Source organism: Pristis pectinata, chromosome 13 (genome assembly GCF_009764475.1).
Source record: "Pristis pectinata isolate sPriPec2 chromosome 13, sPriPec2.1.pri, whole genome shotgun sequence".
NCBI lineage: Eukaryota > Metazoa > Chordata > Chondrichthyes > Rhinopristiformes > Pristidae > Pristis > Pristis pectinata.
This window is the reverse complement of record NC_067417.1, coordinates 15,350,989-15,374,252: the sequence shown is the minus strand read 5'-3', so window position 1 is coordinate 15,374,252 and position 23,264 is coordinate 15,350,989. Positions and strand designations below refer to the sequence as shown.

The following is a 23,264-nucleotide window of genomic DNA, read 5'->3' as shown; positions in this document are numbered from 1 at the left end:
CATGTTGCATTGAATCACTGGCTGATTTTTGTTTTGCTCAGGCTCAGGACAAGTGTGCCTTTTGCTGTACTTTGATTTGCACCTAGACTTCACTGTGGACAAAATCCTGCCCAGTCAAACATTTTAAATAAGTGTACCTGCTCTTAAAATATATATGCACAATACTCAATGGTCTTTTCCCAAAATGTTACTGATCGGTTAGGAATAAATTGCCTGGGTGGCTCCACAGAAACCAATAAGGCATTACACCTTTTTTATAATGTGTACACAGTAGCACAGATAAGCGAATTGCATGAGAACAGATGTTAGGTATTCAGATACATTCAAGGCCTTATCAGTGTCATATGCTGTGCTATGAGAAAGACGGCATCAGTAGTGCTGATTCAGAACCAGGATTCTGACTTCCAGAACTTCCATGATCGACCTTAACTTGTAGGGTTTTATGGGGAATATTCTGCAGTTGGTGAGGAGTGGATAGGTAGAAATCTTGTCAAAACTTAGATTATTATTTGGAGCTGTAACAGTTGTCTATAACTTTATTGTCAGCTCATAATAATGAAGCTTTGTGAGCCAATGATGGATATGGATATGCCTGATTACACTGAGACCTTGGATTCTTCCTATAGCATGCTTGAGTTTGACAGCTTGAGGGTACTGCCATCAAATAACGGTGAGTTTTATTGAGTAAGTGAACTTCTTTAAAAAGAAAATGCTGGTGGTGCTTTAAGATTGCATTTTAAAGAGAATGATTCGGGTCTAATAATTCCTAAAATATTAGGATCAACAGTGATAACTTTTTATTAGTCATAGAATCACATTCCAATTGAAAATATAGCCCCTTAATGAAAACTAGATTACTGCGAATTCTAATTTTTACAGTTACATCTAGAAAAGTAAATTTAAAGTGTGTAGTTCTATCAATTCACATAGATCATGAGAGATCTCTTTTAATTTTTTTCTTTGATATAAAGTAACCGACCTTTTCCAGGTGTCAGTTAATTATCATAAGATTTACATCTGTGTCTGCCTATTACTTATGAGGTAACACATCATATAGAAAAGATTGTACATATAATCACTGTGTTTCACTACTGCTTTACTTCTCATAAATCTAGAGGAATAATTAAAACATGAATATTTTGAATAAAGTATTCAATGATATAGGAATTTGCAGCTTGGATTTAAAGGCCAATGGTATCTAGGTCACTAGGAGATTATTTGCTTTGTAGTTAAAATGTAACTAAGTACCCTGTAGTACCAGGGTTGAAAACAGTTGTTAGATGTGGTATTTCATACTCTAAAACCATGCCTCAACTATCTATAACTGGAAAATAATTATAATTAAGAAACGTGTATCTTGCAACTGATTTCCTTTATAAAACATTGATAAATTAGAAAATAAGGAAAGACTTTCCTTTATATAATACCTTTCACATTTCCAGCAGGACACATTTAACTGACTTGTAGCTAATGAGCTACTATTATAACATAGGAAATAATGCAACCAAAATTGCACACTGCAAGTTCCCACAACAGCAATGTACTTATCCCTTACTCACTTCCCTGTTCTTTCTTAACAAACACTCTCTGCACACCCCATCCAAGCCTGCATTTCCAATCGGTTAAGTCATAGTAAATATAACTTCGGCCACTTTCTTGTCAGGTCCCCATAATCCATGACCCTCCTTTATTCAAAAATCTATTTCTGTTTGCAATACTGTTAATGAATCAGTCTCCACAGCTCTCTTGGGTAGAGAATTCTAAAGGTTCACAACCCTTTTGAGAGAAGAAATTCTTATTCGCCTCCCTAATATATATATAGGCAATACCTTATTCTGAAACTCTGTACCGACGCTGAGGCGTGTGTATGCGGTGGGGTGGGGGGGGTGGTGTGCGTGGGGCAGAATTGATCTCAAAATATCCACCCAGTCAAGCCCAATAGGAAATCTTATGTTTTATTAACATTGGTGTTTAGAAGAGTGAGAGACAATGTGTATAGATGCAACCTACTGAAATATTCCTCAAAAGACAATCCTTTCATCCCAAAATTTACCAACTGAACCTTCCCTGAACTGCCTCCAATGGAACAATGTGCCTTAAAATGAGGTTTTGAATTGCAGGTGTCTGGCCTATATTTTTAGCAGCTTTTGTTAAACATAGCACTGAATTGAATGTTAATTTGCTGCACATTTTCATAGGAACCCATAAATTTCAGGTCCACTCTAATATATTTTCTTTTTCTGGAACAACTATATAGCTACCAAAGCTAAACTATAGCCCCAACCCTTACCATTATCATAAAAGGATACAATCCCTGTATAAAATGCATCAAAACATTTGTACAATCAAATTGTTTCATTCTTTCTGCCTTTCTGCCTCAATCTACGAGATATTAATGAAAAGATCTTTTAAAATTCCATTTTAATCTTAAGGATAAAACAATTCAACTAGCATAAATGCTAAGTGCCATTATAGAATGTAAGTGACCCATCCACTAGTGAAAGGTAATCGATATATTGGATTCCTGCCTCGTCACAAATTCTTGGTGTTGGCAGAGTGAAGTTTCTATTCGCCAGTCACTGAATTGAGGCCCATATGGAATTTGGGTCTCACTTGTATTTGCCTGTTAACAGTACACAGGAAAATAGGAGCAGGATTAGGCCACCTGGTCTGCCTTTCAAGATTATCTTTGCTGATCCGCTCCAGGCCTTAACTCCTCTTCTGTTCCATTTAAGAGCTGTCTCTTTAAGGGTCCCGATTAATGCTCGGATCAACTAAGTACAGCAAACTTGAAAATTTAATCAAGCAAGAATAGGTGGATCCCACAGTCCTGCTGTTTATAGCACAATTTTGTTTTACAGTGAATGTACCAGAAGTTTTTTTTTGATGGAACTAAAGTTGAGCTTTTTGTTGGATTTATAACCTATGATGGCAGTGTTGTAGTTTCCAAGGCAATCTGGAGTCTTATCTGTATTCATTTTACAATGCAACTTCAAGTTCCTTAAGATTTTTTAAAAAGCTCTCTATAATGCTCGTTGCAGTCTGAGTGGATATGATTGGATAATTCATTTGTTAGCTAAGTTTGAAGACCTCTCTGTCATATGTGACTGAGACTGATTTATGTCATACCTTGCACGTACCTACACTGGATTTTTATGAAGCAGTTACCTTGCTCCTACTGGAGAAATGTACTTTCTTTTTCCTCTTTCTTTAAATAGACTGAGTAACTTTGCCGGTTTCACAATATACTTTTTGTTGTGAATAATCCCACACTGCATCACCTCCAGCTCCTATCCTGGAACGGCATTACCAATACTGTTAAAATAGTGCAATAGAGCCAGTCTCCTGATCACTGAAATTAGAAGTCATAGGACCAAGGATTAACTAGATTGAAATAAATGAGGAGTACCTGTTGCCAGTCCACAATATGGAACTTTTTCCCTCAGATTCCATTGAGTTTTACTTTGCTGATCAGTCTGCCTTGTGAAGGTTGTGTCAAAAGCTCTGCTAACGTCCATGCCGACAGCATCAGATGCTCATCAACATTCCTTATTACCTTAATTGATTCAATCAAGTTAGATGGACAGGACCTTTATTCAACAAATCCATACTGCATGTAAATGTCTAAGCTATAATCTTTTTTCTCCTCTTCCTGCTTTTCTAAGCTGTAACCAGTATTAGTAGTCCACAAACACCCTGACACCAAACAGAAAGCTAAAGAGGTCTTAAAAATAGTGAACAGAATTTTCACTACTTCTCTCTTGATTAGGAGTTTAGTTTTATTCATTCATGGAAGTAGATGTCACTAACAAGGCCAGCATTTATTATCCATCCTTGAATGGCAAATAAATAGCAGTAAAGTAGCAATTAGCATTCACTCCCTTCAAGATGCAATGCTGTTGTCTTTTTTTCTCTCTCACTGTTTACCCCATCCGGTACTTTATACTTCTTTAACCTACATGATAATTTCATACCTTACTACCCCATTTCCCCTGCCCTGCCACCCTGAAGCTGTGAAGACCAAGTCAACGTAGTCACTAAACTACACACATCTTTGCCTCCCTGCACTTTTTTAGGTTTTAATAGGTAACACTCACCCCTGGTAGGGTAGGCAGCATCTATGTAGGGAAATGGCCAGTCGCCATATCGTCTGGATTGAAGGATAGAGGGGAGACAACAAGGTAGTTGCTAGTTCGGGTGAGAGTGTGGCTGAAGAGCAGGAGCAGCGTACAGAGGGGGAGCAAAGAGAGAGGGTCTCGCAGAACTCCTGTCGAAGAGAGGAGGAAAGCTTCAAATTGGGCATACCTTGAAGAGGCTTCACAGTAATCTTTCAGTCCAGATGAAGGGTCTTGACTCGAAACGTCGACTGTCCGCTTTCCTCTACAGATGCTGCCTGACCTGTTAAGTTAGAAACATAGAAAACCTACAGCACAATTCAGGCCCTTTGGCCCACAAAGCTGTGCCGAACATGTCCCTACCTTTAGAAATTACTAGGTTTACCCATAGCCCTCTATTTTTCTCAGCTCCATGTACCTATCCAAAAGTCTCTTAAAAGACCCTATCGTATCCGCCTCCACCACCATTGCCGGCAGCCCATTCCATGCACTCACCACTCTCTGAGTAAAAAACTTACCCCTGACATCTCCTCTATACCTGCTCCCCAGCACCTTAAACCTATGTTCTCCTGTGGCAACCATTTCAGCCCTGGGGGAAAAGCCTCTGACCATCCACATGATCAATGCCTCTCATCATCTTGTATACCTCTATCAGGTCCCCCCTCATCCTCCATCACTCCAAGGAGAAAAGGCCGAGTTCCCTCAACCTGCTTTCATAAGGCATGCTCTGCAATCCAGGCAGCATCCTTGTAAATCTCCTATGGCTTCCACATCCTTCCTGTAGTGAGGCGACCAGAACTGAGCACAGTACTCCAAGTGGGGTCTGACCAGGGTCCTATATAGCTGCAACAATACCTCTACTCCAGCATCTTGTGTGTTTCTGCAGATTCCAGCATCTGCAGTGTCCTGTGACTTTCTCCTGGTAATTTCCTTGCTTTTTATTTCTAAAATGTCTTAACCTGTTCCTTGATTTTTCTAACCAATATTTTAACACCTTATCTTTTCAACTTTTATTTCCTTTTCCCTCATCTCTAGCATCCTCTATCTGCCATCACAAGTTCAATACATCTGCATAAGTTTCCCTTAACTTATTCTGTCTGCTCCATGACATCCAGATGCGAGAATCTCACCTTGTTCTCTGTGGGAGCACATTCACTATGAAAGCTCACCTTTAATGCCCCTTAATGCCCTGACATCCATTTATCTTTGAGTAACTCAAATCCACTTATGCAAAATAACATCTTGCATTAGTAAGATTGCTCTTTTGCCAGCTGTATACCTTGTCTCCCTTCATTCTTTCCATGACTACCCTAAATTCTGACTGCTACCACCAACGTGCTCTCCTCCTGGCACCCTGCACCTCCCCAACTCCATTTTCTAAAACTAAGTCCAGAAATGCTTGCATTCTTGTTGAGTTTGCTTCCAACTGTCTAAAGAATTCTCTTGAATGCATTTTTAGAATTCTTTGTCCTCTAAATCTTTTGCGTCATTCAAGTTGTTTGGCATCTATTATTATTGCACTGTCACTTTTGCATTTCTCTGAAATTTGTCGATGTCTTTCGACCGATTTAATGGAGTCCTACAACACCCAGCCAGCACTGAGATTGTCCTATTTTTCTTCTTTTCAACCCACATTTGATGATCTTTCTGGTACATCATCCCTCACATTTAATAATTGCTGTAATCAACATTTGAACGACCCAATTCAATACTTCCATTTCTCAGTTAGCACTACCGAAGTGCTCATGAGTTATACTCACTATGTAGTGCAGGTTGGGGATGAAGAGGATTGGTGGACAGATATCTCACCTCTAGGGTGGCATGTGAATGAACTGGTGACATTTCTGGACGCACGCGTTCTCAGGGCTCTTCACCCTATCCAAACGATATAAAATGGTCACCATAATAACCTAGGTACACATCAGTGAAGAGGGATGCAGAATGGCACTTCAAGTCGATGATCTTTCATTAGAACTGGATGAAGATGGAAGGAAAACGATCTGTAATTATGGTTGGGGTGGGGAGGGGAGGCAGTGCTATGGTGGAATGTAGGAGAAATTAAATGACAATGATGCTGCAAGGCAGAAGTGGTGTTAAAAGCCAAGTTAACGGGATAAGACATGGCTTGAGAGGAAGTGTAAATGGAATAGTAAATTCATTAGCTGAAATTATGTTGTATAAAATATTGGTAAGGCCACACTTGGAATATTGCGTACAGTTTTGGTCACCCTGTTATAGGAAAGATGGTATTAACTAGAAAGAGTGCAGAAAAGATTTACCAGGATGTTGCCTGGACTTGGGGGCCTGAGTTACAAGGAGAGGTTGTGTAGACGAGGACTTTATTCTCTAGAACGTAAGAAATTGAGGGGTGACCTGATAGAGGTATATAAGATCACGAGGGGCATCGACAGGGTGAAAGCACGTAGGCTTTTTTCCCAGGGAGGGGTTGCTAAAAACAAGAGGTCATGGGTTTAAGAAAAGAAGCGAGAGATTTAAAAGGGACATCAGGGGCAGCTTCACACAAAGGTTGGTGGAATGAGCTGCCAGAAATAGTGGTTGAGGTGGGTACATTTAGCAACATTTAAAAGCCATCTAGACAAGTACATGGATAGGAGAGGTTTAGAGGGCTATGGGCCAAACATGGGCAGATGCGACTAACTCACTGGACAACACAGTCGGCGTGGACGAGTTGGGCTAAAGGGCCTGTTTCCATGCTGTATGACTCTGACTGGAAAGCTGTAATCAGTCTAGTAGGGAGGTAAGGATTTTGAAAAGTCCATTCCCTCAGCAGTTTCCCGAGCCCATGTTTAAAACAAAGTGAAAGGGTATGTCTTTAGATTTCTCTTCCCCAATATGAGTTTTGGCCACTGGAACATAAATGTCATTAGGGAGAGAGTTCCGAAATGACTGAAAAAAGAAGAAATTGACATGGAACAGAAGGGTTGAAAATCTGATAAGCTTGGATGGGGCATTTTGATTGGCATGGACCAGCTGGGCTGAAGGGCCTGTTTCCATGCTGCATGACTCTATGACTATGTGGTGTGGGTAGTTCTACATGAAATCAAATAGGCCCCACTGCAGGGTCTCATCTATTCAAAGATTGAAAGTGAATTGTTTTGATGACCTACTTAGGCAGGGAACTGAAGGTGACAGCTGGGATCTGGGAAAATCTCCTCAGCTTCCAAATAGTAAACCACAGCCAGGTTTTCCAAATGTACGAAGAAGACAGGTGTTGAAGTTTGGAACGACAGCATGCATATATTTACCCTGCCGATCCAACTGTTGAACAGCAGTGGGGATTGGGACAGAGGGAAACAAGACATAAATGCTGAGATTGTGGCCTGTTGATTTTCAATGACATTATTTGCTGCCTTTGCAATGCACAAACCCAAAAGTTACATTCATCAGCAATACACAATGCCAACATTTCTCTATAAATTATCAGTTAGGGACCACTATTTCAAATTATTGCAGTGAATACTGACACTACAATGTCAGCCAACATGCTGGAGATGGGAGGGAATATTCAGTGGGATCCGCAATAAGCAAAGGAATCTATCCCTGTTACCAACTACTATGGCCAATATTTAATATTCACAAAGCTTTGCGGAAAAAAAGCATAATATAGATATTTCATGGCTTGGCATAAGGAAAATTCTTGTCTTAGTATACTTTATCTATGTAGAACTTGGTGTTAAAATGGGTACTGTATTTACAAAATAATCTGTACTAAATTTTAAATGGCATATAGGTGTTTTGTGTTTCTTCCTACTGAGGTCAATGTGTGGTCAGAAGACATTTGCACCACCAAGTATGCATCTTATTAACATAAACACAGATACATGGCAGTTGGATTAATTACATATTTAATTTTCAAGCAGAGTACATCATGTACTGCTCTGTAAGCGTATCATCTTGTTAAAACAGTCACACATGCCTGAATAGTGATTCATGCACTTGGGATGTACTACCTTATTTAATCATTTAATATCTCTCTTTGCTGCATGGAGTGGAAAGCACAATTTTGGAGATATTGAGAGACAAAAGAAGAAAGGCAACAGAGATGCTGAAGAATTTTAATTTCTTCTCAGTGAGAGATGGAATAATTCTGTGGGGTGAAGTATTTTCCCCATTGTGCAGAGGCTTCCAGGGTCCAGCTTCATTCTCAAGAATCTGTTGCAGGCAGAAAGTAGAATTCTTGATCCATTGATCCTGGTTTTTCCCCTCGGGCAGATGTAGAAGGTTACATCAGATTTTTTCAATAAGATAAAATGTTGGCACTACCTCGTGGGCCGAAGGGCCTGTACTGTGCTGTAATACTCTATGTTCCAGAACATGAGGGTTACCTGTCTCATTGTTTATCAATCAATCATATATATGAGCTGATTATTCCATCACTACCAGAAGTAACAGTCATGCCACTGAAGTGCAAAGTAAAGACCATGTCCAATAGGATTAGGTTCAATCCACCTGCCCTTGACAAAATCTAGCTACTGGAATAGGGTATCTGGTGGCAAGGGACTCATTTTCCAACACCCCAAAGGCTTTTCACTGTCTATAAGTCAACGATCAGTAGTATGATAGAATATTCTTGACTTGCCTGGATGACAGCAGCTCCGATATCATTTGGAAAACTCAGCACCATCCGTGATGAACAACCTCTCCATGACTGGCATTAAATCTATCACCCTAAGGATTCGTTGTTCTGGAGGAGCTCAAGCAGGTCAGGCAGCATCTATGGAGGGAAGTGGACAGTCAACATTTTGGGTTGAGACCCTTCATCTGGCAGATGAGGGGTTTTGACCTGAAACATTGACTGTCCACTTCCCTCCACGGATGCTGCCTGACCCACTGAGTTCCTCCACTGTTACTCCAGATTCCAGCATCCGCAGTCCCTTGTGTTACCCTAAATATTCATTCCTTCTACTGCCAGCACACAATAGTTACAGTGAGTACTAGTTAAAAAATGCACTGCAGTTACTCGCTTTGGCTATTCTAATAACACCTTACAGACCCAGTAGAGTGACAAAGACCTGGGAATACCACCACTTACAGGTTCCCTTCCAACTCACACACCACACTGACTTATTGTCATTCTTTTATCAATGCTGGGTGTAAATCATGGAACCCCTGTTTGTTGGGTCTAAATCATGGAACCCTGATTTGATGGTGCATTTTCATTGAAAGGAAGGCAGTGGTTCAAGACGATCATTCATCGCCATATTCTGAAAGGCAGTTCAGGATGGGCAATAAATGCTGAGCATGCCAGCAACACAGACATTCTCAAAAATTGCTGTTTGTGGAAGCCTTCTGTGTGCAAATTGACTAGTGTGTCTCCTACACTAAAACAATGACTAGATTATGCAAAACACGTCCAAAATGCTGGAGGAACTCAGCAAAACACTTCGTTGGATGGATTTAGTGCAAAAAACACTTCATTGACTATAATGGGCTTTGGGACAGTTTGAGGCCATAAAAGGCACTTTATAAATGCAGAGCAAATAAATGCAAATGTTTTATAAATGCATTTTCTCCTTTCTTCCTATAATTTGTCAAATCTCCTCTTCAATTTCGCTCCCTTCAAGATGACAACATTTAAGGCCATCAGTTCTTTTCTTTTCCTTCTACTATATTCATACATTGCATTTCTTATCTGGACCGTTTGCAAATTGTCTTAGTTATAGTCAAGAACTAATTGTGTACCCTCTAGAATTTGTGAAGTTATAGCTATGCACATAATCCATCTCCCTTCTCAAAACTGCTTGCCAAATACAGGATGCACTTAAAACTGATCATGAAAATTTATGTATTTGGGTTTGATAAGGAAATAGAAAGTAGAATGGAAGAGCAGGTTAGTGTGAAACATGAAACCAGTCTGTAAGAGCTTCTATAGGTATGTTTTTTTAAAAAAAAGGAAAAGGTGAGCTAAAGTTAATGTGGGTCCCTTACAGACTGAGGAAAAATTATATTGAGGAATAAGGAAATGACAGAGAAGTTAAAGAGATGAAAGAAGGCACACAAAATCTCCCAGAAATAAAGGAGAATGCCAAGAAAAGAATGAATAAGGAGCACAAACAAAATATCATTGGTTAAAAAAAACCAATATTGGTGAAATTAATGGAATGTCAATAAACCCCTGGGACCTGATGAGCTGAATCCTAGGGTTCTGGAGAAGGTGACAAGGGATCCACTGTTTGTCATCTTTCAAAATTCTAAGGACTATTGAACAGTTCTCACAAGTGCAACAAATGTAACCCCATTATTGAAGAAACAAAATGAGACAGAGAGAAAATAGGGAACCATCGAGCAGTCAGCCTGACATTAGTAGCAGGGAGAATGCTAGAACCTATTAACAAGCAAGTGGTAATATAATTAGAAAATAATAGGATTGAACAGAGTTAACATGGATTTATGAAAGGGAAATAATGTTTGACCAATCTGTTAGAATCTTCTGAGGTTATAACTAACAGATTTTATTTTGATGAACTAGCTGATCCAAAGTATTTGGAGTTTGATAATGTACCACAGTAGCAGTTATAAAATTAGGGTAAACTGTATTTCGCATATATTACGAACCAGCAACAAAAGAAACACACTGAGTCATGATTCAGCGTTAAAAACTATTTTATTAATCACTACTTAATAAGAAAAATAAAAGTAAAAATGTTAGTATGCTAGAATTAAAAATGTTAAACCTTGAACATTAACCCCAAAAACTAAATTCGTCATGTGTGTGTGGCAAAGTCCCAAACTCCAAGTCCAGGAATGGTTCTTAAAGTTCAGTTCCGCAAGCCATAAGGTGAAACATGAGCAAAGGCTTCTTCAACAACCACCATTGTCTGAAGATAAGATGTAGATGTAGAGAAACATAGAGAGAGTAATTACGAAGTCCAAATGTTCCACAATGGAACCCAAACAACACCTCAGTGTTGACTGGGTAGTGACTTCCTCAGCCTGAAAAGCATCAGTTGCTGAGTATATTCAAGACAGAAAAGATAGATTTTTAAATATTAAGGGAATCAAGGCTATGGAGTATATATGGAAAAGCTGTGCTGAGTTAAAAGAGCAGCCAGGATCATATTGAATGACAGAGCAGACATAGGGGGTCTAGTCCCGCTTCTACTTACGTCCTTATTTTCTTATGCTTTATTTTAGGACATGTGTCTGGTGGTGGCATGGTCTCACAAAAAATCAAACGTACTCTTTAACTGTTTATTTGCAATTCCTAGTCACATCAACTGTGCTTTGTCCATATAATAAGTGAGCTTGTTACTCCCACAGAAGACCATGTGGTGGTTCACCACAGGCAGAGTTCTGGGCTACCATAAACACTAGTGGGTCCAATATTAAATCTTGTGGTATCTTATTGGTGATCCCCTGCCGGTACATAAGTGAAATTTGTATTACAGCTTTGTCTTTAATGCCATGAAATTAAAATCTTTTTACCACCAGTAGAAGTTATTTTTGTGTATATTTGTAACAATCACATGAGACAAAACTAAATCCAGATCCAGAATAATTCACAACCAGTAAAATTTATTCTTAATATTGGCTGGAAAGGATTGTTGTGTTTGATGAAATGGGTGTATTTTGTGCTTCATTTTTATTATCATTGGAAACACTGAGAAATTTTAACAAAAGGAATGAGATTAATCAAAAACATAATTATTTTTGGACATACATTGAAAAACAGATTTCTCAGTTAAAATAATTAAGTGAGTTTTGATTGTATGTAAGATTATTTTCAGAGGTCAAATCCAATGATTTTGTAGAAATTGACATTTTTGAACTTGTCTGAAATTGAGTGGACAAATATATTCCATGGTACGTTTAAGGATCACAGTTGAGCCCGGTCTATAACTAGCTCAGATTTCTTAGCCAAGGTAAGAGAAAAATGCTCATTATTCCTCCTCTTAATTGCCAATCAGTAATCTCTGGTGAAAATACAAAAAAGGTAAATGTCAGACGAGGAAAATTTTAGGCACAGTTACAATCATATCTGCATGGAACAATAGTTGTCGTGGCTATCCCTCGAGGTCGAGGATGATGGTTTTCGTTCCATTGATCTAATATGGGCTCTCAAGTGGCTTACGAGTCTAATCTTGGCTCTGAAAGTTCTTCCACATTTAGTCTTGACTAGGAGCTTCCAGCCATCACATTGCCTGCTCCCATCACCCTCCCCCAATCGCTGAAAGACTTGAGAAGTAGCCCACAGAGCAAAGATGCTTGTGCGTGTATTTGTTTAACGTGTACTTGATGTTGCACTACAAAAAGCACATGATACATGATACTTCACAAATCAACCAACTGATTCTAATGGCATGGAAACCACGACAATTGGAGCTGATGGATTTGTTGCAGCCTTCATCCGCCTTCACAGCCGTTGAGTTCAAAGTAACTTCGTCCGCCTGTTCCACCATCGAGGTCCTGGTTGGATTGTTCTTTGTCAGGGACCTCACCATCGACCTTACCACCATGGGTGACCCTACCAGAAGCATAGCTCCAGACGACATCGCTCTCAGAATCTCAGGACCACACAAGCTTCACCACTACGACAAGGTGACAATCCATAGAGAAGGTGGAACAATAGAGTCATGGAGAGATAAGCATGCAAACAGGACCTTCAGTCTACCAAATCTGTGCTGACCATCAATCACCCATTTGCACTAATTCTACGTTAATCCTGGGCAGTGTTTCTAGTAGCTGCACCACTGTACTGCTTGCAATATTCATTGTCTAAGTTCACATTCGTGTAGAATAACCACATGGGAGATGTACTACATAATAGAATGGGAAGAAGGTTTGGGAAGATGGGCCTTGGCTGTAGATTGATTGCATCAGTGACAAGAACTCACCTGATACATTGAAGATGTTGATGGGAAGACTCTGTCCTATGTCCCCCTGGGCTATTTCTCTGCTCCACTCTCTTTCACGCTCAGGCCTGCTGCATTCCTGGCAACATCACTGGTGCCAAGTTTCCCCAATCCCACCAGAGCCATCCAGCAAAATGGCTGAGTACACATCTCTGACATATAAGCTGCTATTTTGCCTTAAAATGCCCAGTGATTACACATGAACTAGATGAGCAAAACCACACACCCATAATATGGAATACAGAATATACAGGAGACAAGATGTGAGGTGAGAGATGCAGAAAGAACGAGATAAAGGGTTGGGGCACACATAACCCAGAGTATAGGCAGGAGCTGCCTCAATAAATCTGGTCCAGTGACCTCACTTCTGACCTGTGTTGTCAGTAGATAAGGTTCATTACAGAAATTTGTTTAAGAAAATTTATTGTGTAAGCCATAGGAGGTAGCACGATGGTGCAACTAATAGAGCTGCTGCCTCACAGCTCGAGCGACCCAGGTTCAATCCTGACCTTGGGTGTTGGCTGTGTGAAGTTGCACGTTCTCCCTGTGACTGCATGAATTTCCTCCCACTTTCCAAAAATGTGAGGGTTGGTAGATTAAGTGACCACTGAAAATTGTCCCAAGTGTGGAGGTGAGTGATAGAATCTGTGTGTGTGTGTGTTGGGGGGAGGGGTGGGCAGGGTGTGGGGAGGGAATTGATGAGAATATGGGGAATGTAAAGTGGGTTAGGGTTAGATTAATGTAAAAATGGGTAGGTGATGACCAGCACAGACTGGGTGGGCTGAAGGGTAGGTTTCCATGCTTTATCCCCCTCTCTCTCTCTCTCTGTCTTTCTGAGATATGGAATGCGAAATATATTGGGGAGATGAGGTGAGATGAAACTAATTCAGCAGAAGTGAGCAGCACTTTAGGAGACTACAAGAAATGGCCATTCACTTCTCCCACTATTTGACGAGATCATGGCTAATCTAATCTTTAGCATCAATTCCACTTTCTTGACTGAACCCCACAATGTTGGATTCTCCTCACAGCCCAAATATCAATCTCATTCTTGAATATACTCAATGACTCGGCATCCATTATCCTTGGGTAAAGAATTACCAAAATTTACAACCCTATGAGAGAAGAAGTTTCTCTATGTCAGTCTCAGATGGACAGTGCCCACAACCCCCCACCCTCCAGTTCCCTATGCCAGCCTCTACCCTATCAGACTCCAGGATGATACATCTTTCAACAATATCATCTCTTACCCTTCTAAATTCCAGAGAGTATTTCACCAAAAATATGTCAAACTTCAGTACAGACACAATAACCTGAGTGGTCTTCACTGATATAGCTGTTTAAAAAAAATTAGAAAAACCCACAAAATCCAGTTAGTAAAACCTTATATCTAGTATTTACATCAACTTGCAATGAATCACGTTCCCTGGCCTCCTCATTCATGTCCTCTGACACTTTGCCAAGGAGATATAAAAGTCTTTTCCAACCATGAGAATCCATTCCAGATGGAAAATACTGTGATGAATTAGATTTGTATTTTCATTCCATTTAATGACTTGGGGTGCCAGTTTTAAGATATTTGGCTCCAAATAAATACATAGTTTGTTGAATACTACTGCACCAGATCACTTCCTGTTCATTCCAATTATATGAAACTATTCATGTAAACAACACAATTGCTGAGGCAATCATTAAATGTTCCCCATTAATTAATTTTTCAGTATTCATCTACCTATCATGAAATCTCCTACCAATCTAAACTCAGATAGTTTTGGTATTTGATAATCTAATCACCATGATGTGGTTTGAATGTTTTTGTTTTGTGAAGTCTATTGTCCTTTTTTGCTCAAACTAAAGTGAACATTGATTGATTATATGCGTTGTGGTAGAAGATTGCTTAATTTTGTTTGCAGTGTATTGAACTGCTGATCCAAGTATGACACGTGTTGGCAAACTAGTTAAATGTTTATCAGGGTTAAGGAGAGCTTCTCATGTAGACCTGATGCATCTGTGCATACTACCTACTTATTCTCTTAAAGATCCAAATTGAATTGCATGCATGTTGTTTTAAATGGATGAAAATAGTTTCCATCATTTGTTGAAACAAAAGCAAAGTTCCCTGACGTTCTGTGTTAATAACTTAACAGCTATTACAGTTGCTGCCTCACAGCTCCATTCACCTAGGTTCATTTCTGATCTCTGTTAATGTCTGTGTGCACATTCACCCTGTGATTGTGTCGGTTCCTTCCAGGTGCTCTGGTTTCCTCCCACATCCCCAGAACATGGGGGTTGGTGGGTTAATTAGCCACTGTAAATTGTCTCTAGTGGGAGGAGGGAATTGATGGGAATATAGGGAGAAATAGGTTACAGTAAGAATCATGTAAAAATGGGCACTTTATGGTCAGCACTAACTCAGTAGGCCAAAGGGTCTGTTTCTGTGCTGTGTCTCCACATGACCTTGTGGATCAAAAAGAGTTAGGAAGAGTTCCAAGTTTGGTTCAAAAGAACTGACCAATGAATTATATGTTAAACAATTATTTTAGAGAAAAAAATCTTGGAAAAAAAATTAGCACCTGCTTTTGAAAGAGAAGGTTGAATCAGACTAAGGACTCATTTTGTCACATGGTCTAGAGTGATACTTCAGTAAAGCAACAAGGGCATAATGAGCTATCCGGGCTGCTGGGCTAGAAATTCTCTCGCATAATGAAGTGTTTTGGTACACTATATGAGTAAGTTTTATCTAAAATCCAATCTGGTATTTTGCCTGTGTATTGTGCACATCCATAAATTGGGCATGGGTCCTCTAAACCAATGATACATTTTGCATGGAGCCTTCTGATCTGCATCAGTGTGCAATGTATGTTTTGATGCCATTTGCTGAAAATACCTTTGTACACGAGGCCCACAAGTAGCGTGGTCTATAATGGTGGTGCAGCAATTAGTTAACCGGAAGAGTAACCAAGAGGCCTGGGCTAACAATCCAGAGATCTGAGTTCAAATCCCACCATGGCAGCTCTGATTAATCTGAAATTTGTGATGAAGAACAACTGTTGTAAAAATCCATCTGGTTCATTGATGTCCTTCAGTGGAGGAAATCTGTTGTGCTTATCTGGTTTGGCTTGTATGTAACTCCAGACCCATCCCATTTGGATGACTATTAAATGGCCTAACAGTTGTAGGTGGCTCACCATCACTGTCCCAAAGAGGGATTGGTAATGGGCATTAAGTTAGGGCTTGTCAGTGATGTCCGAACCAAATAAATAACACTGAAACAGCGTTAACACCTTGATGTCACTTAAGGGGACGTGTCCTTAACTGGTTTATCAACATGGAGGTTGAGCCATCTTAATTAATTTTCTTGCTCTCATCTCCCCCTCGTTCTCTGGCTCCATGTTTGTCGGGCTCCTGACCGTGTGTCTGACCGACCCCTCTGCCGTCCAGAACACCAGTCCAATGGGCTGTCTGCCCACCAGCCAACTCTCAATCCCATATCTGACCCCTGAATCCCACCAAAGTTCGGTTACTGGCTCATCTGATCCCCTCTCCACTCTTCTCCACATCCTCTCTTGCCTGTCCCCACGATCTGATTTCCAATGTTAGCTCCGCCATTATCAAGCTAGTGGAGGAAAGGCTTTTGTTTGCACTGTGTGTGCAAAGTCTAATTTATGAGAAGTGAGGTCTTAGGCTCAGGCATGACAGAATTTCACTGCCAGGAACTTTGTACAAACCTGCAGCCTTCTCCAGTGTAGTGCCATTGTAATGCACCATGACAGGTGCTTAAGGATTTCTAGTATACTGTCTAATGGATGAGAAGTCTGCACTTCCAGGTGAAAATGAATGATCCTAACCCACCTTTTGACACAGGAGAAGGAACCTGGGAGAACCTGACCAACAATTGTCCCTCAGTAACCTCAGTAAAGCAGATGAGAAGATCATGATCTCACTGCAAATTGGCAACTATATTTCTCTAAAAATCAACAGTTGGCATACAGCAGTAAGGTATTTAACTGACCATATATTGCCTTTTGGCTACATTGAGGATGCAAAAGATATTTATTTAAACAAGTTTATTTTTTAAATGAATCTGTTTTTGATTGAGAATAAAGATTTTGGCCAAATAGTGTCTTGGGATCTTTAGTATTCACCTGAATCACAGGCACAGGAAGACAATGATAGATCTGAAGGATGACTCCCACGGAAACTGCATTGAACAGCTAATCTGGTTTGAAGCCTGAACCCATGGACACTTACTGAGCCATAACCAAATTTCACATTAACAGTAATTTCTATACTTTGATTTAAATTTGACAAACCAGAAAAAATAGAGGCGATGGAGAAACCATCATGATCTGTAGGAGCCTCCACTCAATGTAATCAATACCATGGAACATATGGACTCAAATAAATTGGGCCCATGCATCAAGTAATGTATTTTTGACTAGTTTTTAGATTCAATTGACTTTATCCTTTCTTTGCAATTTTCTTTGACGTTTTCTGTAGTTTGGAAAATGTTTTGGATTTTTCCACATTTCCACAACAAGATATTAAATAACATTCCCTTTGGGACCCTTTCGACAGTGCTGCTTAAGTATGAAATAAGGCTGACATTGAATCATCGTCTGTAATTATTTAGGGCTGTGTGTTTCTAATAAAACACTAATTTGATTTCAGTGGGAAATTTACCAGCATTATCATTCTTATGCTTGGACCCAGGTTTATATCTTGACCAAGGCTTATTAAGTTTCTGGCTTAATACAGCCCCAGGGATGTGCTCGAAGTTAAGTGGGCATTTATTTTGTGTAGCTTGATCATGGCCTCTCTACTTGTCTGTTACTGTTTGACGATTAAATTCATACTTTGCTGTTTGGTGCTCTTTACTATTTGGATATGATGTCAAGTCTTAGAATGTTCCTAGGTCTTGTCAGCTTCAGTGACAGTTATGCCAATAGAATTAGAAGGTTTAAAGAAGAGGTGGGAGCCAGCTCATGTGGAACACAACTGCTGGCATTGACACGTTGGGTTGAATGGCCTGTTTCGTTGTCATACATATGTCATTTTCAGTCACATCAAATAGCTTTGGACACTACTATCAACCTCATCTTTGGTGCATGCTGTCAAAACAAATTGGATCTTATATCTATACTAACATTTGTTTTGAGAGGCTCATTTCCAGATTAATTTTAAGCTTTAAAAAAAGGCCTGCATTTTAATGCAAATTATAGAACCATAGAAAAATACAGCACAATACAGGCCCTTCGGCCCACCATGTTGTGCCGCCCTTCAAACCACACCTATGACTATCTAACCCCTTCCTCCCACATATCTCTCTAACTTAAATTCCTCCATATGCTTATCTAACAATCTCTTGAACTTGTCCAATGTATCAGCCTCCACCACCACCCCAGGCAGCGCATTCCATGCACCAACCACTCTCTGGGTAAAAAAACCTCCCTCTGACATCACCCTTGAACTTCCCACCCAATACCTTAAAGCCATGTCCTCTTGTTTTGAGCATTGGCGCCCTGGGAAAGAGGCGCTGGCTGTCCACTATCTATTCCTCTCAATATCTTGTATACCTCTATCATGTCTCTCCTCATCCTCCTTCTCTCCAATGAGAACAGCCCTAGCTCCTTTAGTCTCTCCTCATAATCCATACTCTCTAGTCCAGGCAGCATCCTGGTAAATCTCCTCTGCACCCTTTCCAACGCCTCCATATCCTTCCTATAATGAGGCGACCAGAACTGGACACAGTACTCTAAGTGCGACCTAACCAGAGTTTTGTAAAGCTGCATCCTCACTTTGCGGATCTTAAACACGATCCCTCGACTTACAAAAGCTAACATCCCATAAACTTTCTTAACTACCCTATCCACCTGCGAGACAACTTTCAGTGATCTGTGAATATGAACTCCCAGATCCCTCTGCTCCTCTACACTGCCCAGAATCATGCCATTTACCTTGTACTCCGCCTTGGAGTTTGTCCTTCCAGAGTGTACCACCTCACACTTCTCTGGATTGAACTCCATCTGCCACTTGTCAGCCCAGCTCTGCATCCTATCAATATCCCTCTGCAAGCTTCTACAGCCCTCCACACTATCCACAACACCACCAATCTCTGTGTCATCTGCAAACTTGCTAACCCTGCCTTCCACCCCCTTATCTAAGTTGTTAATAAATATCACAAAATGTAGAGTTCCCAGAACCGATCCCTGCGGGACACCATTAGTCACAGCCCTCCAATCCAAATGCACTCCCTCCACCACAACCCTCTGCTTTCTACAGGCAAGCCAATTTTGGATCCACACAGCCAAGCTTCCCCGATCCCTTGGCTTCTGACCTTCTGAAGAAGCCTACTATACGGAACCTTGTCAAATGCCTTACTAAAATCCATGTAGACCACATCCACCGCACTACCCTCATCAGTCTTCCTGGTCACCTCCTCAAAGAACCCTATCAGGCTTGTGAGGCAAGATCTTCCCTTCACAAAGCCATGCTAGCTGTCTCTAATTAGTCCATGTTTCTCCAAATGCTCATAGATCCTATCTCTTAGAATCCTTTCCAACAGCTTACCCACCAGAGACGTGAGGCTTGCCAGTGTGTAATTCCCTGGACTATCCCTACTACCTTTTTTGAATAAGGGGACAACATTCGCCACCCTCCAATCCTCCAGTACCATCCCTGTTGACAACGAGGACTCAAAGATCCTAACCAACGGTTCAGCAATTTTCTCCCTCGCCTCACGAAGCAGCCTGGGGAATATTCCGTCAGGCCCCGGGGACTTATCTGTCCTAATATTTTCTAACAACTCCAACACATCCTCTCTCTTAATATCTACATACTCTAGAACATTACCCTCACCTACACTGTTCTCAGCATCATCAAGACCCCTCTCCTTGGTGAATAGTGAAGAGAAGTATTCATTGAGAACCTCACCCACTTCCACAGCTTCCAGGCACATCCTCCCACCTTTGTCTTTAATCGGACATACCTTTACCCTGGCTATCCTTCTGCTCTTTACGTACGAGAAAAAAGCCTTGGGATTCTCCTTAACCCTACTCGCCAAAGCCTTTTTATGTCCCCTTCTTGCTCTCCTTAGCCCTTTCTTAAGTTCCTTCCTTGCTATTCTATATTCCTCACGAGCCCTGTCCGATCCTTGCTGCTTACACCTTATGTATGCTGCCTTCTTCATCCTAACTAGTTGTTCCACCTCCCTCGTCACCCACTGTTCCTTCACCCGACCATTCCTTCTCTGCCTCACCGGGACAAATTTATCCCTAACATCCTGCAAAAGATCCCTGAACATCGACCACATCTCCATAGTACATTTCGCCTCAAAAATGTCACCCCAATTTACACTCGCAAGTTCTCGCCTTATAGCCTCATAATTCACCTTCCCCCAGTTAAATATCTTCCCATCCACCTTGCTCCTATCCCTGTCCATGACAATTCTAAAGGTTATGGAGCAATGGTCACAAAATAATTGGTTTTCGGTACAATAAATGAATATCTGTGTAATAGCTATAATATACTGTGTAATAGACTTAATATATTTGTGTTTCTTTTGACAAGAAATGTTAGTGAGAAAACTTGATCAAAATTGATTATAAATGAACAAGTATCTTTCAGGTCAAAAATGAAATGAATCAAAATGCATTTGCTCTACAAATTTGAAAATCAATGTCATATTTAATCAGCAGAATAGCTGAGGGAACAAGCACCTAATCAAGCAAGCATTAGGTTACTGTCTGTCTCCACAAAGTAGAAAAGGAGATCGTGCGCACCATTAACTATATCCTGGACACCTCCTGGCCAGTGACACTTTGCTCAGCCATGCAGGCGCAACACAGTTCACTGAAGGTACATTCCGCATCAACAATGCCAATTGGCGCAGAGCAAAATTAAATATTCCCAGTGCCTAACGTGCAGTGTATTTCTACCAACTGAAAAATGCTAACTTTGATTTTTCTAGGTTTCAATGTTGATTTTTAGTCTTTTTTTCTTTGGAGCTAACTAATGTTTATAATTTGATTTCACTTAAAAGAAAATCTTGATTCTGAGAAATACGTGATCTTTAGCCATAATTATTCAGCATATACAGTGTAAGTTAACTCTCACATCAAATAATCACTCAAATAGTTGGCTTCTTAAATAGTTTATATTTCCAGTTTTGGAATACTGCCATAATCTGTTAGTGGGCACAAGTGGTACAAGACTTGACGTTAAATATGTCCAAACAACAAAGCTAACTGTATGAACTTAGTAGTCTCAAACAATAACATGCAAGTTGTGGACAATATGATCAAACACCACAATGCTCAGTTCAGACCTCACCTTGAATACTTCACCCATGTGTGATTATGAATAGAAGCATCTATTGAACATATAGTCAGTGTTGTTATATATCCCATAGGTACCATAGATTAGAAAGTTCCATGACAGAAGATGACCATTTGACTCATAATGTCCATTCAGACTGAAAAGAGTGTTTGAAGTAATTCCACTTCCCAGCTCGCTGCCTTACAGCCTATAGCACTTACCACGTTTTTCGGTCTTTTTTCTGACAAAGTGTGTCATATTAAACTGTTACTGGTATTACATGTTTAAAAAGCTAATGGAACAGAATGGAATCAGGACCGTAAAATGAACAGAAAATGGAAACAACACATTATTGTCAGAAAATAAGTGAGATGTGAGCAAGGGATATGTGTAAAGATATGAGGGGTAATGTGATTATCTGAAATATTAAGGCTATTCATGTGTGAATCTATTAGCATGGTTAACAGTACAGTTCTCAGTGCATCATTAGAGGCTGCATGAATTTGCAGTGTGTCCAATGTGCTGCACCACTGAAGATGCTATTTTCAGATGAGGTATTAAACTGAGACACACTCAGCCATCACAAATCTTAACACCATGTTGAAGCAGGATCCTGCCGAATTTTAATCCCTCATCTGACATGAGGCAATAAGTTATCAGGTTATTATTTCATCCTGTTTTGTAGAACTGTGCAAATTCACTACTAAACAAGAGAACATTTAATACAGTTAACTGATTGCTTAAAAGTCAAAACATTCAGGAGTGAGACTTCAAACCTCCTACTAAAAGTGGGCAATGCTCCTTGCTCAGCAGTTACTGGGAAACAGGTTTTCCCATTTGATTAAAAAAAAATATTTGGCCAGAATTTTCTGAAACATGTGGCCAGTTCTACATTGAATGTTTTGTCATTACCCTTGTGAGTAACGTGAATTTTGAGATTACTATGGGAATGAAAAGGCCACCTGTGTCACAAGATCACAAGACAAGGGAGCGGAAGTAGGACATTTGGCCCATCGAGTCTACTCCAAAGAAAAGGGGAGAAAGAAAAAAGAAATGAGAAATGGGGGAGAGTCTGCTCCATGAGCGCAAAAAAAACTATTCTAACCCCAATTTCCGGCCTTATCCCCATATCCCTTGATACCTTGACTAATTAGATATCTATCTATCTATCTCCTTAAACACCTCCAATGAACTGGCCTCCACTGCTGTACGTGGCAAGGAATTCCATAAATTCACTACCCTCTGGCTAAAGAAATTTCTCCTCATCTCTGTTTTAAACCTGTACCCTCTAATTCTAAGATTGTGCCCTCTGGTCCTGGACTCACCCACCAAGGGAAACAGCCTGGCCACATCAACTCTGTCCAGTCCTTCCAACATTTTAAATGTGTCTATGAGGTCCCCTCTCATTCTTCTGTACTCCAGTGAGTACAGTCCAAGAGCCGACAAATGCTCATCATATATAAGCCCTTTCATTCTGGGAATCGTCCTCGTAAATCTCCTCTGAACCCTCTCCAACATCAGCACATCCTTCCTAAGATAGGGGGCCCAAAACTGTACACAGTATTCCAAATGAGGCCTCACTAGTGCCCCGTAGAGCCTCATCAACACTTCCTTACTTTTATACACTATACCTCTCGAAATGAATGCCAACATAGCATTCGCTTTCCTTACCACCGATCCGACCTGGTGGTTAACCTTTAGGGTATCCTGCATGAGTACCCCCAAGTCCCTTTGTACTTCTGTGTCGTGGCTTTGCTGATGTCATTCCTATGATGAATTCCTCATTGAGTGCAGTGATGGAGTACAAACTTGTTGCTTCTCACTGCTTATGCCCAGATGTCAGCCCGTTGGACCTGGAGCAGGAACACTGAGCCAATTCGTTTCAATAAAGAGGAATAGCTGTGCGTAACAAGTGTCAGTATTAAGTCAACTGCATTTCTTTAAATTAGTTAAGTTTACT

General features: G+C 40.4%; 1 protein-coding gene across 1 annotated transcript in view; it reads left to right on the top strand.

Annotated features, from left to right (window-relative positions):
- Positions 1–345: 345 nt before the first annotated feature.
- LOC127577230 (hepatocyte nuclear factor 4-beta-like) overlaps positions 346–23,264 on the top strand; it is a 59,494-nt gene continuing 36,575 nt past the window's right edge. Inside the window, exon 1 of the mRNA XM_052028233.1 lies at positions 346–670. Coding sequence (XP_051884193.1) covers positions 556–670 — 115 coding nt within the window. The 5' untranslated portion in view covers positions 346–555. The remainder of the gene's footprint in view (positions 671–23,264) is intronic.